The sequence below is a fragment of the Trachemys scripta genome, chromosome 2, assembly GCF_013100865.1.
Source record: "Trachemys scripta elegans isolate TJP31775 chromosome 2, CAS_Tse_1.0, whole genome shotgun sequence".
NCBI classification, from domain to species: Eukaryota; Metazoa; Chordata; order Testudines; family Emydidae; genus Trachemys; species Trachemys scripta.
In genome coordinates, this window is record NC_048299.1 from 136425516 (window position 1) to 136443735 (window position 18220).

The following is an 18220-nucleotide window of genomic DNA, read 5'->3' on the forward strand; positions in this document are numbered from 1 at the left end:
CCGAAGAAGTGGGCTGTAGTCCACGAAAGCTTATGCTCTAATAAATTTGTTAGTCTCTAAGGTGCCACAAGTACTCCTGTTCTTCTTTTTGCGGATACAGACTAACACGGCTGTTACTCTGAAACTTGTGGATAGCAGTGTTGTTCCTGTGATTGTCTATATGTCATGACACTCAGCATTGTAATACCCAACACCCTTTGGATTCTGCCCCAAGTGACTTGCCCAAGGTCACACACAAATTCTGTGGCAGTTCAGGGAACTGAACCCTGATTGTTTGGGTACAAGGCTAGGGTCCTAACACCGGACTATCCTTCCCCTTCTGGGACATGTGAGCAGGAGTTAAGTCCTGAAGTTACTTGCAGATCCAAATCTCCAGCACTGCAATATAATCTGCTATGCAATAATTCTAGGTTCACAGAATCATTTAGCCTTTCTTTAGTTTGTAAAATTAACCTACTTATAGATATAGATATAGATTTTAAAGAAAGCTGTCTAAAGAATGGCCCCTGTTAACGTGATTTGCCTTGAATGTGAATGGAGCATAACATTTTAAAAGTGGTGATTGAGGACAGTTTTCAAAACTATTAAAACAAATTGCTGTTCCTTCTGCCTTAATTGCAAACTTCACCATAAGAAACTACTTTTAAGATATAGTTATTTAGAAAAGATTTCTGAACACAGCTGATTGTGAAGTCTCAGCAACTATTACACAATGTAAGAAGTATCCAGAAGTTCTACTTCATTATATATTTTTAGGTAAAACAATTCTAATTTGGGTTTCTAAAGTCAGGCATCCAAATGAAATGTGCCTAATATACACATAGGCATAGTAGATGCCACTTTTGAATAGCTGGTGCTAAGGGCCAGATATTTTAAGGTATTTAAACACCTAAAGATGAAGACAGGCATCTTTAAATCCTAGTGGGATTTTCAAAACTGCCTGAAGGCCAGATTTGTAAAGATTTGTGCTCAGGATTGTAGTGCCTAACAGATTTAGGAGACTACATCTCATTTTCAGAAGGGGTTTAGGCACTTAGAAGCCTGAATCTCATCGAGAGTCAATGAGATTTAGACTCCTAAATGCCTAAATTCCTTTGGAAAATGAGATTTAGGCTTCTAAATCAATTAGGCATTGTGACCCTGAGAACCTTTAAAAATCTGAGCCTAAATGCCTGACTCTCATTGAAATCAATGGGTGTTAGAAACTTTTGAAAATCCTACTTAGACATCTTTCTGTATCCTTAGGCACCTAAATGACTTTAAAAATCTGCCCTTAGGGGTATATCTATGCAGTATTTTGGAGTAAGCAGGACCTAACACCCAGCCTGGATTGACAGATATGGGTTAGTGGGCACTGTAAAAATAGCTGTCTAGACAGAGCTTTGAAATTGCGGGTCAGGCTGGAGCTCTGTCTCTGAAGCCCAGGAAGGAGGGCGGGCATCAGAACCTGAGTCTCAACTTCAAAGTGCTGTCTATACTGCTATTGTAAGAGCAGTAGCAAGAGCCCAACTATCCCAAATCTGTCAACCTAGGCTGGAAGGTTCACTCCACCTCACCTAGACATAAGTGAGGATGCCATGGTGCGGGTGTCAGCATGGGCTGCACCACCCTGAAGTACATACTCACTTGCAGAGCCTACATTGCAATGACCTCACTTCTATTTCTAGCAAGCTACCTAGACTACAGCTAGTGAGAGTACATCTACATGAGCTACAAATCACACCAGTAGATACAGCATATAGAGGTACTCTGTGCTGCCTTATTTACACTAGAGTTTTAAAGTGTCAGAACATATTAGCTAACACATTCTGTCCTAGTTAAACACCCAGAGCTCCATGCATGCAGTGGCCTGGAAGGAAGGATTCTTTCCCCACAATCTTGCAGCTACTCCCCCCGTGCACAACCAGCAACTTGGGCTGTGTTTTTGAGCCAGCATATGGGCCATAACCTCTCTGTTATTTTAAGCTGCCCACCTGAGGATTCTGAAACACATCCCTGCATTCCGGTAACATTCAGTTCACAGTGATAATGGCTAGAATTTTAGCTTATTTATTGATTTGATTTAAATAAAAGCTTAACTGATGTAGAAACCGATCAGCTCATCAGGGCAGCGACTGTCTTTCATTCTATGTCTCTATAGTGCCTACCACCATGGGGTCTCCAGCTTGGTTGAGGTACTTAGGTGCTACTGTAATAAATAATTAATAATAATTAATAACCATCGTCACAACAAGTGTATCTGTCATTCTCCATACAGACTCTGTATAGGCAAATGGATATGTGGAGCACTCCTCAGGTTTTATTAGTTTATTATATCAAAATCTCCCCTCCCTCACCCCGCGCCACCCCCGCAGGTTTTCCTACAGCAATAGCAGTTGGAAAAGCTCTGGAAGTCATGTGAGATCATCCATTATTTGAACAGCAAGGTGTTTTGTCTCACTGGATTATGTTCAGTGATTACTGTTGGTTTAGATCTAAAAAACTGTGAATAGAGGCTTTTGTAAGCATTACATGTAAGCAAAAAGCTGTCTGACAGAGTTAGGTTTTTGTTAGGGATGGAGGACATGGAGTGGAAGTAGCAGGAAAAACTGGATGAGTTTAGAATTATTGAACCAAAGAAGTAGCAAGAGGGGCTGCTAATTTGACCATCTGTGTCTATATCATCTCTCACAGGAGTATAAACTGCAATGGTGAGCATTTGAACCTGCCCTTCCAACATGTTTTTTTTTTTTCTTCTAAATTCTTTCAAGTCTGTTGAAAACATTAGTTACCCTATTGCTAAAAAGGTGGAGCAGAAATATACCGGGTTCAGAGGCAAGCGATGAAAATAATCAGAGGTGTGGAAAGACTTTCATATTAAAAGAGTTTTAAAAGATTATTACTGTTTAGTTTAGAGATGAGACAAAGAGTATAAAATAATCAGTATTAGAGAGAAGGTAAACTTGCTGTTCCTACTTAACTTTTCTCATAGTACAAGAACAAAGGGACATTCAATTAAATTGATAGGTAGCAAATTTAAAAATGATAAAAGGAAATAATTTTTAGATAACACATAATTAACCTGTAGAACTCTCTCCCACTAGCGATCACCAGGCCAAGACTTATGGGAAATTAAAAAAAAAGTATGAGACATTTATAACAATGAGTTACACTCAGTAGGGTTAAAAAATGGGATATAAATTCTTAAGGCATAAGTCAGTAATGGTTGTTTGGATGAAACTCGCTTATTGGCAGATTATTGCATAACTATCTGCTTCAGGGTTTTTGTACTTTCCTCTGATGTACTGGCCTCTGCCAGAGAGAGCATACTGCACCACCGATCTGATGTTCCCATGTCATATGAATCTTGGCTATCATATTATGAGGTATTTCAAGTTATTTTGGATATTCTTTTATACCAGATTAAGTGATGAAAGCCTCTTTCTTTTTTTTTTAATGTTCTAACATAAATAAATCTGCACTACATGATTCACCAGATCTTTTCCAATTGTAGAATCCAGGATAATATTGTTACCATATCAATATTTGAGCTTTGTATTTAGACTTATAACTGGATTTGCATCCCAGAAAAGGTATACCCACTTCACTGGGTCAATTGCCAGAGAAAAGAGCGACTCCAATGAACACCATAAACTCTGAAGAATAGTGTAATGGTATTGTGAATTTAGTTGTGAATGGTCAATTTCAATGGTATGCCTAAGGTTGCTTGAAACCTTATTACCAGTCAATAACAGGTGTGAACTGGTGTTTGTGTGTCAGACATTTCCCACTGCATGTCCCTTTGTTTACTACATGCTTTTAGCCTTCTCCCTTATGGTTGTTATTTGGTTGTTGTTTATTCTTAAAGCAGACTATAAAATAAAAGTAAATATCTCCCAGCAATAGGGACTGGGTGACCCTGAGGACTGGTAATGAGATCTACAGCCATTCCTTTCCTGATTGCCAGTTTGAATCCAACACAGACCATTAGTTACTGAAAGTTACTATTGATAGCTGTTCAATGGCTTCTGTGAAGAGAGTTTTGTGTGCCTCAATTATCTCTACCTCAATACAGCTATCATCCTTGTTCCTCTCTGACCTCAACACTTGTTTCTCCTCTTTCTCTGCTCCCAACACCCTATGCTTATCCTTAGGGACTTCAACCTTCCTACTGATGACCTGTCTCACTCCTGCTTCCTGCTTGCTCTTCTAAATTTTCACTTTCAATGTGCAATGCTGAACCAGGACCCCCACTGGCCTCACCAAATATTCCTTTTACTCTCGTTCAACTTCAGCATTCCCTTTCTCTGATCTGTTTTCATACCGCTCATGAAGGGAGAGTTCTGTCCCCATTATGTGTCTGTATCCTCTTTCCTTTCTCCTTCTGTGACACGGGATGTGGAGAATATTAAAAGAAAAACCTTCCTGAGTGACAGCTGCTTTATATTTGGTTGATAGAATGTTATTATCATTGAGGACTCATGGATTACTAAGTACCCTAGACAGATGGGGATGAATGCTAGGGGTAAGCAAAGAAGAGAAGGGTGATCCTTATGCCTTGTGATACTTTCTTGGCGGTGCCCAGGACTATGTCATCTTGTTACCCTCCTGCCTCCAGAGAGAAAGAGAGAAGGAGACTTGATGGTGCTCAACTGAATGTCAGCTCCCTGACAACACCAGTCTGTTAGCCAGTCCAACAATCTCTACTCCTGAGGGAACTCTGTACCAAAACGTTAAAAATTCGGTAACAAAAAAAAAAAAATTCTGCGCACAATATTTTAAAATTCTGCAAAATTCTGCATATTTTATTTCTCAAAACAAAACAATATAATCACACCAGTTTCAATTATTTTTGGTGATTTATTTCAAAATACTGTCAGCAAGTATATCTGTAACTATACAGACAACAAAAAAGATTCAGGAAATGTTTTTTTTTGACAAATATTCATGTTACTAGGCCTATTAATACAGAACTCTGAGTAATAATCCATTTAAACTACAATACAAAACCATATTTCCCACAACCCTCAGAAGCAGTGCAAAGGCTTGGGGGAGTCAGGGCTAATGGAGGAGCTGAGGGAGAACGAAGTAATTGCTGGGAAGGAGCCTGGGTGTGAACTAGGAAGGTTGTTGGATATGGGTGGGAAAAAGTATGGAACAGGGGTTTTTTGGTGTGGGAGGGATTGTTAGGGAGCTTCCCCCATGCAGACCCTGGCTAACCCCTAGTCTCTCCCATTCACATTTGACTCTATCCCCATATGTCCCTGCACCCGCATGTGTTCTTGCACCTCCTGCCCACATGTCCCTTCACTCCAACTCAGACACCCACTCTCCCCATCCCCATATGGCTCTGAACACCCTGCCCCCATCACCATGTGTCTCTGTGCCCCCACTCAGCAACCCCATTGTCCCTATGTGGTCCTGCACACCCTCCCCCATCAAATCTCAGAGGTTTAATTTATTAATTGGGGATTCTGAAATAATTAATATAGCCAATATAATCAATATACAATCACTAGATTGGGCAACACCTGTGAACTAAGGCAAACAGATTTCTGCCAAACAAAGGATGTGTGTTCACCTATTTGTCAACCCTGCCTTAATTTAGACTTTTAGGATCATATTTTCTCTGTGTGTGTGTACACACATGCACAGAGAAAGCTAATTATATATTATGAGTATATACATTTCACAACAGTATTAATTATTAGTGTCACTTCAGCTTTTACACATGACATTCTTTATGGATAAGTACAATGAAAGTAGTGTGCTAAGTATAGTGAGTTTGTCAGGCCTGTTAGGAGTTGCTATTACAGAACCGTGAAGCCTTTGTCAACTTGAATCGGTCTCAGTGTCACACACCTATTGTATATTAGAGAAGAGCCACCTCGAGCAGAAGTAAGACACAGAGACAGACAGACAGAGGCAGCTCCAGAGAGGATAAGGGAAGAATATTGAAGTCTGCCTCTAGGTACCACTTTTATAAAACCCTTATATATTAAATAATTAGCTAATACATGGTATTATAACATACACTTGTCTTGTTAAGTTCCTTTCCATTCTTACTCATAGTTGGGAGAAAAAACACTTCTTATTCTGAAAATCTTAATAGTGGTGGCTCAAATAATAAAATGCTATTTGTGTAAATAAATAGTTGCTTTATTTTATCCTAGAAGTTTGAGATTCTTTCTTAAGGACCTTGGGTTGATGATTTATTTAAACATTTCTGTTGGGTGTTCTCTACCCAAGCATACATTTCAGATCTCATTTTCTTGTATTGTACATCCCTATACTTACAGTGTTCCCAAAATATCCATTTACACATCTCTCCTGTACATTTCTCACTCATCTTCCCACTTCCTTCCAAACTATGCCTTATGCCTGAAACACCTTTCCTATTTGGGTATGCTAAATAACTACCAGTTAATTCCAATCCCTCTTTAAAATGTGCTTCCTCTATCTATACCAATTCCCTAAATACAGGTCAGCTCCTTCACTGTCTTGCACCTTGTGCAGTCATTCAGAACACAGCAAAGGGAGTGCAAATTGGATCTAAACTGTTACCATTTTGATTTGGTATTATTTCAAACCCACTTTTTTACTGATGTAAATGACTACATATGGTGCAGAGCAACAGAGAACCAAGCCTTAAGTCTTAACATTCTAGTTAAAGAAAATGTGACATTCACACCACTAAGCGACTGTGCCTTCTCCTTGAAATCCACAGTATTGTGTGTCTGAACTGCATTACCTGTTTCACTTTGATTATAAACTTCTTGGTGCAATGATTGTGTTTTCTTGCGATCAGTAGGTGGGACTGCAGCCCATGTAGACAAATCTGAGCTTGCTTTGCCCTAGCTAGGCAGCATAGGTGGTGGCACAGGCAAGCCCCACCCATCCAGAACCATACGTACATACTCAAGGGGCTAGCCATGCTGTTCTGACTTCACTGCTATTGTTACTCTAGATAGCATTGTATGTCTACGCATGCTGCAATAACAGCTCCCGAATGCTGTATAGATGTACCCTATGTTGTGTACAGTGCTAAGAACAACAGCAGTGCTCGATAAACGATAAATAGCAATGCTCTCAAACCATTTCCTAGTGGGATGATGTGCACGTAACAAAAACCACAGCCATAATTGGCAATTTGAGCTGGCCAGAAAGGGGAATTTCCATTTTGCAGGAAATTCCGGATTGTTGATGTTTTGATTTCTATCGGAACAAAACATCAACATTGTGGAATTTCCAGGAAAATGGAACTATCTTTCTTGGTGCTCCCCAAACTGCTTGCTGGGCGGTGGGGCAGCTGGCTGGCTTACCGACTGGCTGTGTGCCTGGCTGCCCAGCCAGCCTACCCTTCCACCAGCCAACCAGTTCGGCAACAGGCAAACTAGCCAGTTCCCCAGCTGGGTGAACTGTCTGGCTCTCTGGCTTCTCAGACAACTGGCTGGTGGGTGGATGGGCTGCCCAGTTCCCCTGCTAGCTTGACAGGCAGCTGGCAAGCTTGCCAGCCAGATGGGCTACTAGCCATCCTGTCTGGTTTCCTGCCAGCCCAACTGCTCCCTAGTTGGCTAGGCAGATGGCTGGCTGGCAGGAAACCAGACAGGTTGTCCAACCAGTCTTCCTTCCTGGTTTCCATCAAAAGTTTACACAGAATTGACATGTTCCTGCTGAATATTTTGATTTAGTTGAAACCACTAGATTTTCCAGTTGTTCTGTTGCAAATTTTTTGATTAGCTCTGTTGGCAACCTTATTGGCCAAAGACTGAAGGGGCACAGAGTTTAAACTTTCATCACATCTCTCTCTAGATCAGGGTAGGGTGCTTGGGCAGGGCGACATGAGGGAAATCTTCATTGCTTCTGCCCATGTTGTATTTGATCCTCAACAGAGGACTCACAAGCACTAAAGTGCACAGGCATGCCGTTTAAACAGATTGCACTGTATTCTGTCCCTCCTTTTTATATTTTTTTTATGGATTTTAAAACTTTATTTTACATGTAATTTGTCTATAAGATTACTTTTATGTCCTACACCTGGACTATATATTATAAACCTCTTACACCCCATAAACAAAAGAGAATTTGTCATTTTCACCATGTTTGTGATCAGTGATTTTCCTCTTTAAACTCTTATTAATCCAACTACTTGTGATCACTTTCTTGTCACTTTGAGTCTTCCTGGGATTGTAGCTAGTTTGTCACATGGAGTTGTTTCTACACCTAGAATTAAAGTAATTAATCATGTATGGTTTGCTGATTCCCATTTGCTTAGCAATCTTGAGAACATTTTGCCTTCTGCTTTGTCCTATTCTAGGGCTGCTGATGACTCGATTGATTCATGCAATCCATCAGTGTCTGGTCTTTTGGACCAGCTTGCCCTAATGCTGCAGATGGTTCATGTCTGCTTACTCTTCGGTGTTTACTGCAGAATTATACACTCAAAAGGGGGGGTGGGTGCGAGGGGGCGGAGAGAATGAAGATGCGCCTGGCGCCTATGCTGTATATCTATTATAATCAGTTTAAATCTCAGCTTGTTCTCATTATCCACAATGTCTTTATGAGGGTACCATGACTGGGACATGATTGCTTGTCATAAACTAAAAGCTGAGTTGTGACAATGAAGTCTTGCGCTTGCTTTCTTGTGTGAGAAATATAAATAGAAGGCAGCTAATAGGAAAAAAAATAGCTCAGTAGCTGGAAAGCAACTTTAAAGAAAAATGATGTTCATAGCCACTCAGCCAGTAACTGGAAAAGCCGTTTTTATAAAACCTATTTAATGTTTACAGGATCTCAGTGGCTGGGAAAAGTAATACTTTAAAAATATGTTTAATGTTTAGAACCATTTGGTGGCCAAGACAGCAGACCCTGCTAAAAAGATATTTAATGTTTAGAGTTATTTTGTGGTAAGAAAAAAAGAAACTTCTTGTTAATTTTTAACATTTGTGCTGATCAGTGGCTACTAAAGCAACTATCGATACATATTGTATGTTTAAAGACGTTTTGTGCCGGTACAAAAATAATTCCTACACATCTCAAGCCAATACCAAAGCATTGCAGTATCTTTACCTCAACAATAGCTTCAGTGACAAAAGCAACACATACCCATAACTATCTAATACAACCTCTCCTAGACCTCAGGATGATTATGCATACCAGTACTCACTACTCAGCAAGCAACTGATATTCAGCTTATCAAAAGTGCGTAACATGTCCATTCAGTGTAAAAACAATAATTGACTCTCAGAGCCAAAATGCTAGCTGTGTACAGATGAGTTTCAAGGTTTGGGTCTGAGGATCCCTGAATTTTGGGTTGATGAGATCCAGTGTATTGGCTCAGCTATTACACTGAGAAGAGCCAGGAGCAAAGTTTGTATCTAAGTTTGTATCTGAACTTCTCCAGTGCTGAGGAGGTCTTCCAAGATGGGATTTTAGCTTGCCACATCTCTAGTTAAACACACCAAAAGTCTGTCCAAATATAGATGAGACAGCTCACATACCCATAGGAAAAGTATATTTCATAGTGCTGGCAACTATTTGGATGTGTATTTTTACTACATAATGCTTTTTGAGTTTTCACATCCTTCAAAATGTTGAGGTGGTGAATTAGCAAGAACTGTTTAATCAGTTTTCACCTAGCTTTAGTTTTAACGATTTCTCACTTACAATCATTGTGCTCCAAAGGGTTTGCAGGACTCAGCCCAGTATAGCTTCCATTTTCATTTCAGATGGTCTCACAGTAGCCAGTATTATTTGTCATCTTTAAGGCCTTTCATAACTTTTAACGCTGTATCTATATGTTCTGCTAATCTATCATGATATCAAGCCCTACTTAGTTCCACCAGCATTCCTAGTCTTTGCGCCCTACCTGTCTTCTTCTCCCTTAAACACCTCTGTGCTTTCTTCTAGGGCTGCTCCTTGTGCATTGGAAAATCCAAGCAACCTTGACCTCATCTTCCATCAACTCCCTCCTCTGCTATGAAGTTTATAAGACCCACCCTGATGATCACGGCTAGGCAATTGACAGACAGTGCTTTTCCTTCCCTTCTTTTCCCGGCTCCGTTCCTCTCTACCTCCACTCCCATTTAAAAAAAATGCAATATAAAAAAGCAGTGGCAATTCTATATCAGGTTTACTGTCCTGTATGTTGTATCCTCACCCCCTACCCTTAATCTGTTTTTTTTTTTTTTTTTTTTTTAACCTGTAAGCCTTTAAAGACAGGAATTTTCTCATTTGCATTTGCAGAGCACACAGCACAATGGGGCCTGAGTCTGACTGGGATTTTGGGGTGTTACCAGAAATAATATTATGGGTAGCTGGACTGATGTTTCCTTGTTAAATACTATTTTGGCTCCCCAGAACTGCTTGGGCACACTGTTCTAAGTGAGCTGACCTTTGATATTTAAAAAGCGATTACTTGTTATTATGGTAATATTATGGTGAGGTGGATCATATAAGTGAGAATGAGCTAATGATAAAAACAGAAGGATAACTTTCCTGGGCCAGCAATATGGTGAAGAGACTTTACCTTAATTTAATATGAATGTATGGAATGTCTAGTATATGCCCCTGTAATTTTATTTGTTGGTCCTAACTGAGAAATGTGCATGTTTTCTCACATTCACCTTATTTCCATACATAAACATGGAATCCTCTGCATTTTTTACTAACACTTCACTAATTAGTTTGCTTATTGATCACTGTAATTCATCTGGATTGTCTCTACTTCTCTTCTTGGTAGGCAATTAAAACACTACACTCTGGGACCAAGTTAAATGCAAGAAATTAGTTTGTAGGCACTATCCATCATACAAAATAGCTGGGGAGCACAGAGAAGGGAGAGATAGATACAATGTCATCCCACCTGCCCTACTGTACAGTATGGACACCTTCATCTATACCATGGCAAATAGAATCAAATTATAATTATTCTTTTGAACAACATACTACACATTCATTTATTTACCTATTTAGTTTTAAATAATAATTTTTTAAAATGCCGATACAAGTCTCTAGATGCCCTAACACATCATTCATAATACAATCAAATCACAGCAGCATTGATCTAATTATTTCAACAGGCATGCTACTAGCCAGCCACTTACAGAAACTCCTTTGCACCCCTCCTTCTTGGTGGGCAACATACCCTCAGACTTCTCAAAAAATCTTATCAAACAGATGTTTGTTGCAGCAAGCTCGGGAGGACGCCAAATTTAAAACATTTATATAATAACCTTAGTATAATTGTGGTGCCCCACAGAGGGAGAAGAAGGGGTTAAAAGCAGCACCAGGGAGACTGCACAGAACCATGAATCAGGAAAGAGTTTATTGAGCCCATCAATAGGGGGAAGGCTTGCTGGAGTAGCCAGTCAGGACCGGCGAGGACCATATATAAAGGGCTGCTCAGCAGAGCACAAGGGAGTCTTTCCCTGGAAGGCAAGGGAGGAGGACTGGCTGCCTGAAGAAATGTCATAGCTAGAGCAGTGCTGGGTAGGGGCAGTGGCAGCAGAGTGCGAGGGTGAGGGTGAGCTGCTGGCTGACCACTACCAGGCTGGGACCTTGCTACAAGGGCTGAGAGGGTGCTAGGACTATGGGGGAAGTGGCCCAGGGAAAATAGGCAACAGGTTGGAGGAGGGCAGTAGGTAGCTGCTGGCTATAGGGTCCCTGGGTAGGGACCTAGAGTAGCGAGCGTGCCTGGGTCCCCACCTTGCACCCCACTTGCCAATGAGGAGAGTGGCCAGTATCCAGACTGTAGTTTGCCCCTAAGGCGAGGGGCTGGACCTTGGACTGCAGTTGGCCGCTGAGGCAAGTGGCGGGACTAAGGACTGCCAGTCCCCGGCAAGGGGGGAGATACCAGAGTGAGGACACAGCTGGAGGATCATGCCCAGAAGAGGACGCTGCAGTCCAGGGACGATGCAGATCCAAAGAGTGGAGACAGCAGTCACATCAGGCATGACACCATTAGCTAAAGGCGGACTAAAAGGGCCGAGAGCTAATTCCCAGAATGGCCAGCAAAAGGCACAATGGTGGTGAGTCCTGCTTTATCACAATCATGGTATAGAGTGAGTACTAAAGCTATACCAAATAGAATTTTCAAGTAAAACAATAATATAAATATTTTAGGGCACACATTTTTAGATACTTATTAATTAAAAGCTGCGGAAGCAGAATAATTCCCACTGTCAAGGACAACACTGGCAATATTTTCTTATAAATGGGCTCAATTACACACACACATGCCCTGCCTCCAGACTACTGTTAGAGACTGGATATCAGAGTAGATGGACAACAGGTCTGACCTAGTATGACAATTGATATATTCCTGAAATATTTGTTTTACATTCTAATCTTTCTTTGTAGGTTGTACAACAATTTAGAATAGATACTTTGCAGTCCACTACAATTTTGGAGAGGCAATAGTATTAGTAACCAAACAGTAAACAAGAAACTCTGGCACCCTCTGAAAAGTGTTTCCCTAAGGAACTCCATGTTATTCTTTTAAGTCTTCAGTTGTCCTTTCTACGAGAACTGCTTCACCATAAAACACTATGAATAAACACTTTTAACTTGCTATGTAATTCACCAACTATCAACACTGAAAAAAGATACTGAAAGCGATTCATTACAATGTATTACCAAACATACAAGGGCTGTGATGGGAAAGTGTCAAGGAAAAAGGAAGTCCTCAATGTCCACAGCAGCCTGTAGAATGTAACTTCTAGCTGAAGAGAATTCCAGGGGAGAAGGCCTGCGAATGAGTGTACTATCCTCATGTCCTCTGCATCAATGAGCTTCCAAGCAGAGTCAAACAAAATGCTTAATCTCAATGCAGTTTAACAGTTGAGTATATAAGATAATAAAGGAAGCTGTGACCACTGGGGGATTTGTACATGGTATCCAGCACCTCTAATTTCACCTGAAAATGAACCGGTGGCCAGGGCAGAGGTCAAAGGACAAGTGTAGAATCTTCTTGTCTGTGGACCCTACTTAGAAGAGAGGAAGCCACATCCTGCACAGTTGAAACTGCCAAGAGGTCTTCAAGGTTTGTCTCAGGTAGCATCCACAGAGCACCAATAACAGTGGTAAGATTTGCATCTGAGAAGAAAAAGCCCAATTTCTTGGCTAATCATAAATGACAGAAGGCATTTCTGGACAATTTCTGGGAATCTAGGAGATGAGGATTGTGACTCACTTTAGTAACAGACAATCACTGAAGTGTAAGTGTGTGCTTAGGACATTGATGAAAATCCACCAGAAAAGGTTGAAAAGAAGAAAACAATCTTTAACTTCTTTTAAAGTACAGTTGGAGCTGCTATGATCATATTTTCTAGAGGCAGAGAAAACAACTGGAGAACATGGAGTCCTGATAAGAGGATACCAGCAGAGAATGCCTCTTTGTAGGCACAGTGGAAAGTCAAACCTATGTCTCTGATATCCCAGATGAATGCCCTAATTGCTGGGCTATTGGGTATTCTGGGACACATCCCATGGACCGGACTCAAAAATTCCAGATGTGTTTGCCCCCAGCTGTCTTTTAGGAAGGTTAGGCATGCTCAGTGGATGCCTATTGGATCAGTCCTCACAATCAAGATAGGCGGGGGAACACCTAGTTTGAGAATCCTGATGGGGCTTACGCATGTCCCAGATCTGTGAGCAGCTCAAATTAGCTGTAGGACCATTGTCAGAACTTCAGCAGCTTTGGGCAGGCATACCAGTGGAAACTTAGGCATGTCTGAGGATTTATGTGCCTACTGGGTTAGGCAGCAGTAGAGCAGTGGATATTTGAATGTCAGTGGTGCCTACTTTTTGGATGTGGGCACCTAAAAGGGCAGTTAGATACCTAAGCCCCTTTGTGAATCTAGCTCACAGTGCTTAGTGCAGTGTAATAGACATACTGCACAGCAGAACCTGAAGGCAGCTCCTCATGCAATAATAGCTCCTCATGCAATCTGGTTATATTTTGTTAGTTTCTATATAAACATACCTATCAACAATAGGGGGAAAAAAGAAAAGAATTCCCTAATCATGCAAACAGTGTTATTGGTCATAATTTCTTTTTGTCCTTTGGTATAAGATCATATCCTGTTAGCATCCATTTACTATCTGATGCATCCTCTCACGGGAACTATATTTTGAACTAAAAAATCTAACCAGTCCTTTCTATCATTAACTATTTGAACTGCATGTACTTTTTTAGAACTCAGTGAACTTATCTGAACCCACTTGTTAGGTTAGAATGATCTGATCTGACTGCTTGATCATATCACATATACAAATTTCATATACATCCCAGTTAATTCCATAGGACAATTTAGGTAGCTGGCTAACCTTTTTTTGCCCCCATGATAGTCTATCCAGTCTCCATTATATGTGCTGTTTGGTTAGGGGGCCAGGAAAAGCCGTCTCTACAGTTTCAGAGTTTGACAGCCTTAGCAATTGTTCATACTTGGAGTTTTAAATTATAGCATAGGAGGTGATGAGCAATTCTGATTTGTGAATGTGCTAGGAAAAGGAGAAGCGGTTTTGGAGTGAGTGCAGAGGGTAATAAACAGCAACAACCAGGCATCATATACACAGATATTTGAAAGCTTCTGCCCCCTACCCCATAAATCAGAACTAAGCAAAATTATTGTTAGTCAGGTAGTGATACCTTGGGAGAGAAACTGGTTCTTGTTGTTTGAATTAAAATCCTTGTTTCTATCCCCAGGTTGTATGAATAGCTGATCATGATGTGAGCACAGTTTGTGATCATTTAAGAGCCAGATTGTGGCTGTTCCGGTGGATGCACAAAGTAGTGCGGACCAGGCACCAAGAGTCTTTTCCCCATTGTACCACTGCACAGGCACCTGTCATAATCACCCTGAGTGCATCTAGCACCACCGTGTGGAGCAGGGGTAGGAGATAGCCTGGTGCTATGGTTCTATGCCAAGTCTCTGCTCTGGATAGCTGAGCTGGTACAAGGAGAGAGCACACTACAATGTGCAAAACACCCTTCCTGTCTGCATTCCCCACAAAGCCATGGACCCATTTTGTTTGAGCCTGGCTCCTACTGCTGAACAGCCCTAAACATACTTGCCCCCAATCCTTCCCAGTGCAGGCTATGACTTAAATCCCTTGGTAGCCACTTATGCATTAACTGTGGGGAAGAGAAGAAATTTGAATGTAAGAAGATAATGCTAAAATAAAATTGAAATCTGTATATTCCTAAGAACAAACCCAGCCATTTTCTGTGTTCTAACCACGAATTTTAGGAGCTAAATTTCTCCTGCAGCTTCCTCAGTAGGAAATTAACATTGAAAACCAGTAAGTAGGATCTAGTTAGTTATCAAGAGGTGTATATTTATTACTCACCCACTGGAGACATTTCTGGTACACTGGCAACATATGGACCATCTAGGAACTTTGGCTCATTATCATTAATGTCCTGCACTTTGATGATGAACTCTGATTCAGGCTCCAGTGGTTTCCTGGTGTCTATGTCCACAGCCTGAGCACGGAGTGTGTAGAAAGGCTTTTCTTCTCGATCAAGGCTCCTTATGGCGTGTATGTCCCCTGTGGTCTCGTCGATGGTAAACACTGTGCCAGCTCCATCTCCTGAGAGGGTGTATTTAACAGTGCCCGCTCCCTTGTCCAAGTCAGAATGAAGCTTAACAACAGAAAAAAAGAAGGGGGGGGGGAATATTAATGGACCATTCTGTGCTGGAAGACAGATTATTTTGTGCCCTCTTAATGTCTTCTAGGTATAAGAGGAAATGGCTGGATATGCCAAAGATCATTTGTATCAGTTACTAATATCTAGGAAGGAAGCATTTCAAAATCCTAACTAATTAGAGACATGCAAATCTCTTACCATAAAAGCTCAAATGCACCAGGTTTTGACTACAAATTTAAAGCTAAAACCAAGTTCATCAGACGGTTGGCTACCACTTTAAGCAAACCTCGGCCTAGTTTAGAGCAAACATGAGCTGATTTGCAATTGCGTGTCAAACACATGACATTCATTTGGCTTTTACACACATGCAGATGTTGTGACTGAGTTTTGTTTTTAGGTGATAGGTTTGTTTAAAACTCCAAACTTCATTTAAAAGGCATAATGAATTTATTGTGTTATAACTTGGTTCTAAGCAAGCCAGGAAGCTGAAATTAGAACTCATTCAAGGTCAGATTCCACCCTCACTTACACCCATGCAACCCCATTGACTTCAATGTTCAAATATTAATCATTTAGCACACTCCCTACTGTGAACTACAGTAGTTTCATTATACCCTGTGACACAGCAACCACTTGGCAAAGGGCCGCCTGCTCTTTACAAATATCTCTCACCTCAGACTTCACAATCTCACTACACCAAACACATATCTTACAGGATATTTACCCATAAAGTATCTAGAGAAATTATAATAATTGCAAGATGTATGTACAGGTAATATTTTTAGGAATAAAATAAAATTAGTCACTAATGGATAACGAGCCTCAGTGATGGCCCTTTTGGGCAGGGAGAAGTTGCCCCGTGCCCTATTTAGCCAGTGACGCAATGCAAAGCTCAATTGTTTAGCCTTGTGTGATACTAGGACTTTGCCTCTGGCGGTTTCCCAATAAATGAGAAACAATCAAAATCACTTGCAGGTAAAAATGGAACTTTAGAACAAGCGAGAGATTCACCCTGTCTGTGACTGTAAACAAAAAGACTGTTTTCAGTATAACACAGGGAGGGAGAAGCATTGGTGAGCCATTTGCTGAGGAAGCCCCTTGTGGAGCATGGTGGGGAGGAGCGCATGGATGTTGGTATTCTTGTTCCTGTGAAACCAGCCAGCTCTGCAACAGACTGAATTGGGGGGGTGGACGGGACTACCACGATAGTAACAATAAATAATATCATCAGGTTTCTTTTGTACATGCTGATATCGGTTTCACACTCATATTTAAGATGAAGCTAGAAAACTTTTATGGATGCCCAAAGTTATGTCACAGTAGTCTGAACTCCCTGGTTTGCCATAGACTTAAACAAGGGGTGACATTTTAGATGCTACTAGTCCCATCTAATAAGGTGTAAGCAGATCTGCTGTAATGGACATAGCCTGGAAAAGACCTTTCAAGATGCTTCAGAGTGAATTTCCTTAAACCGTGCAGTCCGCTATAGGCTTTATTTATATTCTGCATTGTAGAAAGCAAAACACAATAGAGAAAACATGGAAAGTGAAAGTAAATTATACCAAAAATGCATTACTGAGAACTAGCTAAATGGTCTCAGTAATGGGGCAAGAAGCTGAGTTACAAAGGAAGCGGTAAAGACATTTATTAACATTTATAGCCCATTCTTCTCTTGAAATTGAATCTAGGTCCTTGTGACTCAGGAGGAGGTCGTGGTTTGTGGGATAGAAAGAGCACTCACACAAACAGATTCCCCTTCCTAAGCTTTTTTAGCCCATCCGTGCTCCTCTCTGAGGTAATGGGTACCTGACCCTGCATCTAGCTACTCTATAGGTGGGGTTTAAATTACCTCACCACTTTAGCATAGTGTGTTCCTCCCACTGTGTGCTAGGTATAAAAAAAATATTAAAGCTAATGTTAAAAAAATTACGTAATACATAGGTTGAAAAAAGTGTTTGTACCTCTGGGTATAGGGCTTAGATTATCCACAAACACAGAGTTTGTTTTAAAAAGTCATATGATACATAGAGTACATAATCAGCAATAACCCAAATTTAGGTGAATAAATTTACCAATACTGTTTAGATATTTGATTCAAAGGCAGCTTATCCACCCGCTGCTGAGAATCAAACATCCCCTTTGTTTGTGAAATGAAAAGATAATGGCTGCAGCCCTGAGATAATTAATTTCTCTCTCTTCATCACTTAAATTAAAGTGGTTAGTGCCCATGCATCCTGCTGCTCCATTATACTTTGGTCAGTTAAAGCTGCTTTCAAATGTAGGTTTAAAGGCATTTGAGGAGTACGAGAAGAGAAAACCAAAATGAAAATGAATAAAACAGAAAAATCTTAATATGGCACAGAGAATTGCAACACTTTCTGCATGTATGTTACTGAAATTAAGGTATGTTTTTTGTATCTGTATCATGTGATCTGAGCTGTTCTAGTAGCTATGACAAAGGAGGGAATGACACAAGCCAAATGTTTGTGGTTTGGAAACAGGAATTTGCAAACAGGGAGAGCCACACCAACCATAATTTCTCTTCCCCTCTGGCTTTGGATCAGGGATGGCAGACTGTGATTCCTATTT

At 40.7% G+C, this 18220-nt stretch overlaps 1 protein-coding gene across 1 annotated transcript in view; it reads right to left on the bottom strand.

Moving 5' to 3' along the window:
* The window catches only part of CDH12 (cadherin 12), a gene marked incomplete in the record, with an annotated part of 562961 nt that overhangs the window by 151369 nt on the left and 393372 nt on the right, over nucleotides 1–18220 (bottom strand). The window contains 1 exon segment of the mRNA XM_034761583.1: nucleotides 15331–15625. Coding sequence (XP_034617474.1) covers nucleotides 15331–15625 — 295 coding nt within the window.